The 12,500-nt window shown below is 46.5% G+C and overlaps 1 protein-coding gene across 7 annotated transcripts in view; it reads right to left on the bottom strand.

The window, feature by feature from the left end:
- Positions 1 to 9,365, bottom strand: part of LOC126575376 (aldehyde dehydrogenase family 3 member B1) — a 14,021-nt gene extending 4,656 nt beyond the window's left edge. For 2 of the 7 annotated variants that reach the window (XM_050236048.1, XM_050236044.1), the window contains exons 1-5: positions 9,184 to 9,357; positions 6,804 to 7,203; positions 992 to 1,032; positions 836 to 894; positions 102 to 504 (exon numbers count right to left, since the gene is read on the bottom strand). In XM_050236048.1, coding sequence (XP_050092005.1) covers positions 102 to 504; positions 836 to 894; positions 992 to 1,032; positions 6,804 to 7,167 — 867 coding nt within the window. In that variant the 5' untranslated portion in view covers positions 7,168 to 7,203; positions 9,184 to 9,357. Of the gene's footprint in view, positions 1 to 101; positions 505 to 835; positions 895 to 991; positions 1,033 to 1,591; positions 1,818 to 5,289; positions 5,432 to 6,803; positions 7,204 to 9,183 lie in introns of those variants that run through there. The other 5 variants (XM_050236047.1, XM_050236046.1, XM_050236045.1 and 2 more) reach the window with 5 other exon arrangements.
- Between the last annotated feature and the right edge of the window lie 3,135 nt (positions 9,366 to 12,500).

Genomic DNA, 12,500 nt, shown 5'->3' with positions numbered 1-12,500 from the left:
CATCAATCGTTCGATCTATCGCAATAATGTGCGTTCAAATGAAACAAAGAACAAAACAGGGCCTCGAAGTTTTGATACCATGAAATACTTTCAACACTTACCCCATCCAAGTACTTGGGCAGCTTATCTGCAATGAACTTGGCCGAGGCCGTTGCAACTTCGCTCGGCTTAATAACGACACAGTTGCCGGCCGCGATCGCAGCCGCCACCGGGACGAGCGTTAACTGCAGCGGATAGTTCCAGGCACCGATCACGAGCACCACGCCGAACGGATCCTTGTAGATGTTCACACCGTCCATCAGATTGACCAGACTTTTTTCTGGTTTTTCTGGTTTCACCCACTCGCGCAGATTGAACAGTATGTTGCGCAGATCGTTGAGAATAAAATCAATCTCCAGAAGATGGGCTTCCTGCTTGTGCTTTCGCAGATCCGCGGCCAGCACGTTGGCCATTTCTGCGGTGTTTTCTTCGTAGCATCGTAGCAATGCATTCAGCTGCTTCAGCCTGCCGGAAGAGATAATATTGCGCATGCATTTAGCTGGTATCGGGAGCAGAATTGAAGTTTTCTGATTCCATTTTGTTCAACGCACTACTCATCGGTCACACACAGTTGAAGAGCATAAGGTGCTAACGAAATTTTGGGAAGGTCAATCACCTTTGGAACCATCACAAACCCATCACGGATGAGCAAATAGAAGAAACAATGCTCAATGTTGTATGTAGGACAAAGTCGTTTACCAAATAATGCATCGTCATGGCTCGACTGTACCACTTTGTGCGCTGGTGGTACGGTCCTCGCACTGCCTGGGGTAAGTACGCTTTGCCACACTCTTACCTGAACTCCACATCTCGTGTCTTCCCACTATTGAAGGTGGTTCGAAGCTGCTGCGTAATCTGAAAAGAAGGATATCAAAACGAACAGCCATTTTAAAGAGGGTAATTCGCGAATGAGGATCCATCATCGTCATTAGCGAATGCTAAGGCAGCTTACCTCCGAGAAACTCATGTTGGTATAGTTTGGCACGAGTGAACCTGCGGCGAAATAAAACAGACAATTAGACGATTAGAATTCGTACACACGATCAAAGCTACACGTGGTTCGCGATCGTGGATTGTTTGATCGTTGAGTCATGCAGGCATTGAAAGCATCTTCAAGTAAAACAAAACGGGGCTAATCGATTCGAGACGTGCGAAACCAAATTAATAGCTGCATTTGCGATCGAGTTATACAATCGCACTATCTATTGTTAAACCAATTGCCCATCTGGAACCCCCGTACTCTTTTGCAAAGCATTGCACCTTGCGTGGCCCTGATACTGTTTACATCCAAAGGAGGCCTGTTTGTAATCTGATCCACCCTGCCGAAAGAGATGACCTTCAGAAAAAACGGGTTTCGTAGGAAGAAGCTTCGATGATACACGTTAATTAGCATACGAAACTAGTGTCTCCGGGGAGGGTGGGGCAGTGGGAGTTGCCCAACCGAGGGCTAGCGCGCTGCTATATACATCCATTTAAATCATATTTCCCCAAAGACCATTACTCAACAGGAACAGGTATTGATCTAATCCAGAACTAACAGCACTTTACTCACGCAAGTAGGCGGCTCCTTTAGTTGGCCGGCAAACCGCTTCGCGAACTGTAAACAAGTTACGGAATTTATGCTGCTATGATGCCTACGTTACTGACCACCGACCGATGCTATCTGTCGCCGAAAGTAGCGAGAACTGCGAAGCGCCCCGGAGATTCGTTCTCCGTTAGATGTGCGGAACCAGTTTTCACTTTCGATAACCCACTTTTTCACCGGATCGCCGGCTACCGCTGTAAATGTCAAACTGACCGCTCTGTTCCCCGCGGGCAAAACAATACAGCAGAATACCGTCACTATTCTGCTATGACGTTGTATGACTATTCCGCTACGATTTTTATATAATTCTGCGCCACTACATGCAAACTTACAGGCGCTACAGCAGAGTTAAATACAAATCGTAGCGGAATAGTCATACAACATCATAGCAGAATAGTGACGGTATTCTGCTGTATGATTTTGCCCGCGGGGTGACCGCTCTGTTTTGCTCGCTCCCAACGCTTTGAACTTCAACGTGACTACTACTACCCCAGGACCCCCGGTAGTAGTATGCCTGTCCGACCGGAATGTGCGACTAATTTGAGGGGTTTGTTGTGGCTGTAAACAAAACACCAATACACAGACCATCGTATGTAGCGACATCATAAGTGCGCGTCTCCGATGGCGACTCTTTGCCGGATCCACCGGGCATGCTGGCCGGAGGGGGCCTCGCGCGTTAATCGATGTGCAGGTTGAGTAACACAAAAAGTTGAGGTCGAAGCGGCGTGCAGAGGCAACTCACACACCGACCGAGGCCATTTGCCAGTAACCACCATCAAGTGCAATTAAACTCGCAAGAGATGGAGAAGAAGGTGAAACCTGAAGAGATCCTCATAGATTTGACCCACCGAGCGGGTGGGGGGAGCAGGTACTGGAAACGGGTTATGTAAAAACCAACTCCGGCTCCAAGACGGTTGAAAGAAAACGGGGAAAAAATCAAATCCTGACTAAACAGAAAATTGTCGGCCAGTAGCATGTGTTCTGCCATGGATGGTCAAGCCGACATTATTGATGAAGAGGCTAATTACATAAAATCAAGAAACAATATCACAAGGTCCTGCAGAGAAGGCTACCTCTTCACTGCGCTTAATGGCATTAAAATTGGAGTTGAATTATCCGCCATGAATTAAACAAACATTAGGCCTCTAAAATCCGTTCAAAGTGTTGATTCATTAGCTGGCAAACAAACAATTCATCATGGAGATTTGTAGAAGGCCAGTGGCTGTTATCACTGCATATTTTTCGAAGCATGCCAATTAGGACCAATTTGAGCCGCTTCGGTAGGTAGCGAAGCTCTATTTCCAATCTTTTCCAGCTGCTACTACAAAAAAATTATAATATTTCCTCTGAGTTTGAGCAACAACCGAAAGTTGACACTTTTTGCGTACGCCTTTAACTTCCGAGGTCTTCCTTTGGCCAATTCTGAGCGCACGAGTCGTGCGCATGTGTTTTCAACGAATAGTCACGCTGGTAGGAAGTACCTTTGGTCAACCTGCGTGGTCTGCGAATTTAAATTTTTAATTACCTCACTCACGAAGGTGTTAAAGCTTAGAGTCAAAATTCAGTCACCTCCAGGGGGTCATGTAGAGCGTGAGCATCTAAGCGTTTTTTTTTTGGTGTGTGTTCTTTGTGGTGTTCTCAAGTAGCCGTAGTCTAGAATGATTGGACGAAACGCGTGAAATAAAGTACACCGTACAGTGCGTCATGTACTGGAAGCTTCTCTACATTACGCGCCATCTCGGCATCACACTTTCCGCCGCCAGCATGGACTTTGGATCGTAATTGCCATGGTATGCGTATGTAGCGTCTACTGGAGGTAGAAACTCAGTGACACCTCAAAAGGCACTGCAAAGATTAATCCCCTTCCCCGCGAGGCCATTCCTGCTGGCTGAGGTGCTATTTCACACACAGAAGCGCCACATTCAATGATGAAACACAGCCAATGTTCTGTGTGCGCTGCGATGAGAGTGCAAATTGATCACCGAATTTTGTTGAGCCGGGTATGACCGGGATTCGGTCGAAATGTTGCTGAGGAAGCATAGCGTGCTGGAAAGGGCATGGCTTACTATAGATGACTGACGGGCAAACGAAACGCGATAGTGAGGAGAGTTCTTATCAAGCGAGACGCTCCTCGCTGATTTGTACAGCGGGGGTCAAATCAACAAGCGATAAAGGAAAGGCCGCGTCGAGGCATGATGCAACATACAAACCGAGTTTACAGAACATTCGCCTCTACTCTATGATAGCTACTAACGACTAGCTAACATTTGCCAGCCAGCTGTTCCTTTTGAGACAAACGTTCTCAAACTAGCAGCTGCCATTGGAAACAGTCGCAATAGCAACAAGGTAACGCAACAATTAGAGACGGCACGTACAGCAGCACCACCATCATGACCGGCACATTAACGGGCCGCCTGTGTTTGCCGATAATTAATCCTCCATTTGACCGAACACTGGGAGGAGATAAATGAACCCCTGATACCGCGTAGATTGAACAGGTTTTAAAACCTCAATACTCCAATCGGTCCATAGGTTGATCGCACAACGTTTATGAGGTTTAAATTCGGGGGAAAAAAAACAAATCACTCAAGCGCTTATCTTGCGGCTGCCGGGGGGTACTTTAAACCCCGCTTCAATCCAGCATTACACCATGCGATAAGATACGGTGGGCTGACGCTATACCTAGGGCTGCGCAGGATTGATTTTTGCAACCGAGCATGATCGAACGTAAATTTATAATCATCCGTAACCTTTGTCCTGGACACCGAGAAGATCAAAAGTAGCAAATCCCTCCTCCACCGCCAGAAAGGGTGAAGAAAAGAGGCTTCATCTTCCCCAGTACGATCCGATGTCCATACTTTTCTCCAGGACACAATGTTAGCGGCTGCATGTGAGGAACCTTGGGAGCTGCAATTTATAGGTCGCGATCATCCGTTTCACTTCGCACGGTTGTCAACACCGTAGCTCAACACTTCACATGGATTACAACCTTTGCCGATCGAAGGGAGGGAGGGGAACGGTACGACGTAAGCCAAGTACGAGGCGTCCTTCATGGCAAAGCAATTGCTCCGCAGCAATTCCTTCCTCGCCGCGTGGCCCGTTATTGAGCCGTTCGGGCTTTTACTCGAACTCGCGCGTGCTCGTCGGGTACGCAAGTACGCGTTGGAGGTTACCGAATTTTCACAACTTCCCTCCCATTCAAACAGTTACAGCAGCAGCAAACCCACTACAACGAACCCCCGGCGAGAGGGCACAACGTGAAGATCACTTTTCCTTTTTCTGTATTCATTCGTACGATCGATCACGGTTGAACGGTGTATATCCCACACATTTCACATGACGGTTTTTTTGGTTTTTGGTCGCGCAAATGCAGACGTTCCTAGTAGGAACAGTGAGAACTTGATCGCCATGAGCCTTCGTTTCACGCACGCTTTACCAAACACACGCAACGGTAGTAATTCAAACAAATATGTGCCACCGCATCAAACACAGTAGGCAGCAGTTGACGACGACGAAAGGCAAATAAACAAACAGAAACCGAAAGCATAGCAACGCGCAGCATCATGCCCCCCATCCCACTCGTCATGATAGGGGGCCAACCGCGAGGAAGTGCAACTCCAAAAAGACGGGACGAACCACCAAAAATTGCACTTTACCAAACCCACCTGAGAAAGAAGAAAGAAAGGCCTACTGCTACCACCACGTAACCACAGCTCTACCGGACGCGAACAACGGGCACTGCAAGTAAGGCGGACGACGACCAAGACGACGACGAGCTTCTAGCACGGCGAACGCACGGACACGAACTGGAACCGGCTGACGATGCGGAGGCCCATTATTGTTGTACGCAATGAGCAAGCAGCACAACCATTGCTCCACACGACCAGCCACCCCCTCCGGTACACCACCGCGCCCGTGTACCCTCCTCCATCAACATGTAACAGCGCACATGAACGAACGCACTCGTGCCGCTCAACCGTACTTTACCGCCCCCGGGCGGGGGAGGGGGGGGTCAGATCGTCGTGTGTTCGAGTGCGCCTCCATCACACATACCAGCGGAACCCGGGTGATGGCGCGGCCCCCTGTTCCGGGTGGTTGACGGGATTCGCTGCGAGTGAAACATCGAAATGGCCGCATGCAGGTGACAGAATGGGAGGCAACGAACGAGACGGTTATGCATCGCGAGCGAGTACGAAAGTCAGGGCTTTCTTAGATCATGTGGAGTTTGTACTCGCACTTTCAAACCGCAACGAGATGCTGACCGAGCGGAAAATGCATCGCCAACTCTACGAAGGCGACAACGATGGCGAAGGCGACGTCAAACCTGCTCGACACGAGCAAGGGGAAAGGGAAGTGTTCAGAGCCGCGCGAATGTGTGGCGCAGACTGTGGGACAGGAGAAAGCCCCAACAATTACCGCAGCCACCCGATATGACGCGGTTTATGTGATCCTCTCCTCTGAGGGTGTTTTTTTTTTGGGTGGGGAAAGGTGTGCAACAGTTGGTGTGTTAGTGTCTTCCTACCGCGGTACACGATCGACAGCAGCATCAGCATCTCGCGGTGCTAATTGCTTTTTGAAACAAGCTCCTGAGTTGATGGGTTTGTGTGCGCGGTCATCGCGGTTTTGCATGCCACCCGGTCGCCCGTGGAGCGTGTAATGATAGTTTTATGAGCAGGATTCTAGACGCGGAGTGCTCGTGGAAGAAACACGTGAGATCGGCACCCAGGAGGCGTCTGGAAGTCAAGGTGCTAGAGCCGAACACGTGACAGCAGGTTCTGGTATTGTGCCTTCAATTGAATTGATATCTGATCCCCCGGGGGGGGGGGGGGGGGGGGGGGGGATCGATGGATAATCTCTCAGCACAACTCCTTTGTTCCGAGTTTCTTTTCACACTCGCCAGTCGATCGCACAATAAATTGACCGCAGAGATAACCAGTTGTGATAAAATTTGCTGTTTTTTATGCTCCTCTGAGCTTTTCAGATACTAAAAAGAAGCTTTCGCCAGTACGCAACGAAAAACGCTTGGAATCACGATAAAACGCTTGAAAGTTCGAACGTGCGTTTGGCGCGAACGGAAAGGCGAACGCGTGGTTCAACGGGGGTCTTTCCTTTTTTGGGCCTTTTTGTTAACGTAAAGGTGTACTTTGAACGAACACAGCATTTACTTTCACGCACTTACCTTCCATATCGATCACAACGTTGTTCGCAGTCCGTTCCTGTGGGCTTGCCGATGGTGTTGTTTCCGCGTCAACCGCAGGACTAGCTGCGGCTGAAGAGAAGCTGTTCACATCCGGTGGCTCTAGATCCACGTTCATGATACTACTGACCGCACTGCTGATACCGGAGCTTCGATTACCGTGATGGTCCTCATCCGCCGACTGACCAGAACCAGAAATTACCCTGGCCTGGATCTGGTTTGGGCTTTCAAGGTCATCAGATTTCAAGTTTGTTGTCAGCCCCATTCCGGCCTGTGTAGCCTGCGGAACCTCCCCGAAAAGACGAGTTTCCTCGCTAGCATTCAGGGATGAGTTGTGGTTATCCATTTTGGTATTTTAAGCGGAGCTATGGGAGCAGCGTAACTGTTGAAGAAAGAGATCATGTGAGGGAGTGATAATTTTAATAAATGTCAAATAAACGTTGAGACACATTGTAGCTAAATCAACAATACAGTTTTCCGAAAATTAACGTTTCAATGTCGAAGAGCAGCATAAGGTCAAACGACTACTGGAGTGATTCATATGAAGTTTCAAACACTTGTTAACAATTTGTCATACCTGTTTTTTCAGCGTGAACAACTTATTTTTTAAGAGTAAATCATTGCAAGAATTATGTTTTTTGCTTTAAAAGAGCGCCAAAGATTGAAAAATCAAAACATGAGCAAAACAAAAATCCCAGAATTGCTGGGGAATCTCGGTCTTCTCTTTCGGGATTATTTTTTTTATCACATCATGCTAAGATAGACACCAAAAACAGATTATTCTGCAACTCATCGCAATAATTATGACTTGTATTTTTTCTTAACAAGTCCACCCAATATCGGAAAAGGTTAATGTGCGAGCGTCAGATTCTACCTTTTTTGCACAAAATAAATCACATCAAAGCGGGTTTGTAACAAGAATGGATATGAAAAGGCCAATTGAAATCATCCAACCGAAATCATGTTGGTCGCACCAGTAATAGCGGCTCAGACCGCAAGTTAGAATTTGTCTGAAGAGAATGATTGAAGAAGAGAATGAAATCATTGTTCGGTACTTAAAACTATTGCCTCAACTCGGCATTCACGCCTTTCTACGCCGCCACAAGACATTTTAAAGAAATCAGTAAGAAAGGAACTTCGTTAAGCTCACAGCCTACTAGCAGCTAGAACACTTTATCAATCTTCTTAACAAAAACCGGGTTCTTTTGAAAATGGTGACCTTAGTCGACTAATAAAATGCAAATGACTGCAATTTATCAGACCAAACGCTGCGCCACAGGTTCAACATTTTGAGACGCATAAGAAGTGACAAAAAAAGTTTAGAGGTCACTGCCGCAACTGCTTCGACCGGTTCGACGATCAGTAATCTCTTCCCCTACACACCAACATCGAGATGCCAAGCTTCACAAGTAAAGAACGGAAATGGTTGAATCTGTAAAGTAACAATGTACACAGCGGAGGTTGTTCGCACAAACGCATTAGGAAACCAAATCAAACAAACCGCACCACAAGTGTCGCCGGCGAGACCGGTGTGTTAAACACACATAAAACGTCTTATAATTCGTCGCTAAAAAACCGTCTTCAAATCATTGATCACTAACTTATGAATCGGCTAAGCGATAAGCATCTTCCGCTGATCGCGGTTCACCCCATCGCAACCCCATCGCGACCTCACCTAAATCGACATATTTTAACACAAAACTTGTTCTAAAACACGGTCGCCCTTCTCTCCGTTGGATGATCACGGATAAGGCGGAAGCACATTCGAACGCACCACATCCGGACGGAAGTTTTGAAATCTTCGCTGTCGATTTAGCAAAGGGCACTCCTCGCGTGGTATCTGATAATTATACGTCCTACGACGAAATCTATTGTCCGTTGGATGTGATGTGAAGTGAAAGGGATCTCGATTGGCCCCAAAAATATTTTGAGCCGAAACGCTCCACTCCAATGCAGATCACCATCGCACGTGAGATCACAGCAAGCTCGGGGCACGGTTTGCTGATAGTTTCGCAGTTTCGCAAGGCCTGCTGGAAAGAAATGCCGATGTTGCCGTAGGACAGCCCGGCAACGAATGTGTTGCGGTTACGCAAACCACCAGGCCTGGCCGTTTTCACTTTTGTGCGGAATACGATTTATACCGGAGGCACGTGAAAACTTCCTTGCTCACTTGTTGCCACACGTTCCACATTGTTTTGCACCAAATTGTCACGATTGTCGCGAACCATGCACCGATTAGCTTGAATAACACTCGGAACAGATAAGGACCATCACAGCCGTCACAACGAAATCACATTACTCCTCCGAACATTAAGCAACCGAACCGAACTAATCATCTACGCAAATACTGCTGGTCACTTACACGAGAGACGCACGGTTGTCGCGGGATGGTTCGTTGACCCGGGAACCGGCACGAATTGGGGAGAGACAGAGACCACGCCGTATTGGGTCCGCACTAAATCTCATCCGTAAGCTTGCTAGATGATGATGATGATGATTGCTTGACGGGAGGTGTACACAACATCAAATTACTCTTTCCTCGTATGGTGACCTATTACTCCCGCGGACGGCTTCGTCACTGAAACGCCACTTGAAACGCACTCGTCGAAGACACTCGGACGAAAGAGTTTGGTGCTGGCTGGTCGAACGTTGTTGCTTCCGTCGTCATCATCGTCGGCTCGTCGTGGGGGTCGGAGCAAACGAGATGGGAAACATTACGTTTACGTGCGCACACTCTCTCGGTCGCTCCAACCGGCGGCACGGCACGGGTTTTAGTATGCATTGGGTTGGTCGGCGCCATTGACCACCATGCTTCCAAGCAGCCATGTGCGTGTCCGTGTGGCGGCAGGTTTAAAACCCGAAGTGTTGCCGATGGTGAGCCGAGCCCGAACAGCGGTAAACAATAAGCGCGTAAATAGATTGTTGAAAAAAGAAGCATAAAATTAAAAAAAGGAGTTATCACGGCTGAAGCTGTGTTGGTACAGCTTGTGAATTCAACTCTTAAATCGCTTTACAACGAGCAATCCTAATAAACGCGCCGTGTGTGCTACCACGTTTATAGTCGCACAAACGGTTGATGCACCAATAAACAGACTTACCTTTAATTACTTACATACTAAAGGAGAAGAAACGTTGAGAAGAACATAAAAGCACTTTTATTCGATATTCGGTTGGCTGAGTTTATGGTGACCTGTGATTAGTATTAGATACAGCGACCAGACGCGTCCTCCGAGTCAAAGGTTACTGCAATTAAAACAATCTTAGCAACACTTCGTAGCTCGTAGATGAGAAACAATACTACCAACTCTGGTGTGTCATTCGGGAGAAGGTTGGCTTACTACGACCGCATTGTTCTCTCACAGATTGTCGTTTGCTTGTTTGGGATTTCTCTACTCTTTGCACAACCTTGGCACAACCGTACCCGGCACAAAGCCACGGGTTTTTACATCTTTCGAAACCCATTCCGTCTCGAAAGCCATTAGTCTACCCCTCTTTGGGTGACGGGCCTTCTTTTTACGGGGATCATGGTATCGCATCACGCTCCCTCCCCAAAAAAATAAGCCGCCGGCCGGGCGTGGTGTTGAATGATTGATATGTTACTTTGCATTTCAGTGCGATGCCGTCTTCGATGACCAAATATTTCGCACCGTGGAATGTGGCGTCCGTTCGAAACAATGGCGTAAATCTGATTCCAATGGTTGCGCTTCACGCTGCATCTCACTAGGCTCAGTTGGTGTTGTGGTCAAGGTGCACCTTTACACCATCATTATCTATGGCCTTTCCTCTCGGTTATGAATTCCACGTGCCCCTATAGCATCGCTCGTCGGAATTGCTTACTACAGCCATTAACTGTAAGTGCAACCTAGCCGAGGTGGTTGAAAGATTAATCTTTCATCGAACGATGGTTCCCCTTTCTTAACGACCCTTCGTTCTTTCGCCTTCCACCAAGCCGTAATAAAGCGTATGTGATTAGCATCCTTAGCGCGAGACTGCTTTAATAATTGATTTGTGATCAATTGCAATAGGTCAATGACGATATCATATTGAAAGGAACGCTGGAGTCATATCCTTCAATTCCTTCGAATGAGGAACCAATTCACGTCGCTCTATGTGAGGATTTCGCTGATGGTAGCGACGAATCAACAAGTGCTACCAACCCCAATCACCAATTACAATTCGACAAGATGATGCTCGATAATCAATATGTCCTTAATAATGATTACCTTGCGATGGATTATAATTCAGGCAACCGCAAAAATTGGTATATCGCAACAAATGTACGGTTCGTAATAATTCAATTGCATTGGTAACTTTGCAAACGCAAGTACAACAAAGTAAAAGAGCAATTAAAAGAATAGAGGACCATATTCAAGATGGTAAGCTCCCATGGAACTATATTCAGAATGACATTAGTACTGACTGTCCTCCTTCAAGGTGGTCAGTCGTAAACGGCATAAAACATCGTCTTTTGTGTCGCCAGAACAGAAAACTGTTCGTTGCCCATCAATAGACCATCGTATTGACTGTGGCCAAATGGAGGATGATGGGAAAAACCTTGAAAGTTCAAAAAGAACCTTCCGGATAATTGTACTTACCTGCGAACCGATCCACCTGCGTGAGACAAGGATACCAGATGAAATATTCAACTTGATTCCCTTGATAATACACCAATCGTGAGACGGGATTGTCAAGGAATTCTCAATCCAAGGGAGCCACACCCAAGAGCTCTGGCACGAAGCCACATAACATGCGCCGAGTGTTCTATTCCCACTGGTCATCATTTGTAATGGGTTTGAGCCTCTAGGTTAGAATGAAAAATAAACGCACTTCTTATTTAAGACATAGTACTTCTCCGGTGGTATATTTTGTTCTTTAATTCTAGTGGGTTTTCTTCGTGATAAAGTAATATTGTTCACCCTTCCACAATCGGTGCTCTTGCGGATAAAGTTACCTTCGGTATTGGAACATTTTTATGCATTTTTTTCTGCCACTTTGCAGCCTTTCCATTCCTTTCTCCGGTGATTTCTCACACGAATTATGGAGCTCCCACTCTGTCGCTTTAGCCTATTTAAATTAAGTAATGAATGTATGGGTTTTCTCTTGCATGATGTGACGTATGATGTATCGTGTGCTTGCAATATATAATAATAATGCTGGTGATAACTATTGTGTGTGAATGATGAAACGGTATGTATAAATGATAAAAATCAATCATCATATGAAGATTTCGATTCTTATGCGCCTAGGGTTTTCTCCACTTTTACCGGCATTCCCCCTTTATCAATTGCTGTGTTTTTTCTCCGGTGCACAGAGATTTTTGTAGGTTCATTTCGTTCGTTCTGTGTTTCACAACAACGCAATGGGAATAGTTTTATACCTGTTCGATTGCCACACACCTACATGCACCTTAGCATTGTTTGCAGCGCACTCCCGGGTTTGTTTTTCTGTTTGCATTTTGATTGCTTATTGTAATTTTTAGTTTAGTACATTTGTATATTTCAGTCAATGGTAACCATTTCTGCGGCTTTGTGTTGTTTGTTATTCTTTTCTTTTTTTCAAAGTATTAGCTCCTTTCCTCCCAGTACTGTGCACAGTAGCACATAAACGTAGTACAGTATTAATAGCTTAAATCGTCACACTCTTTTCGTTATCTACTACACATCCGGTAGCCAGTCTGTT

Source organism: Anopheles aquasalis, chromosome 3 (assembly GCF_943734665.1).
Source record: "Anopheles aquasalis chromosome 3, idAnoAquaMG_Q_19, whole genome shotgun sequence".
NCBI classification, from domain to species: domain Eukaryota; kingdom Metazoa; phylum Arthropoda; class Insecta; order Diptera; family Culicidae; genus Anopheles; species Anopheles aquasalis.
This window is presented reverse-complemented; position numbering and strand designations above follow the sequence as displayed.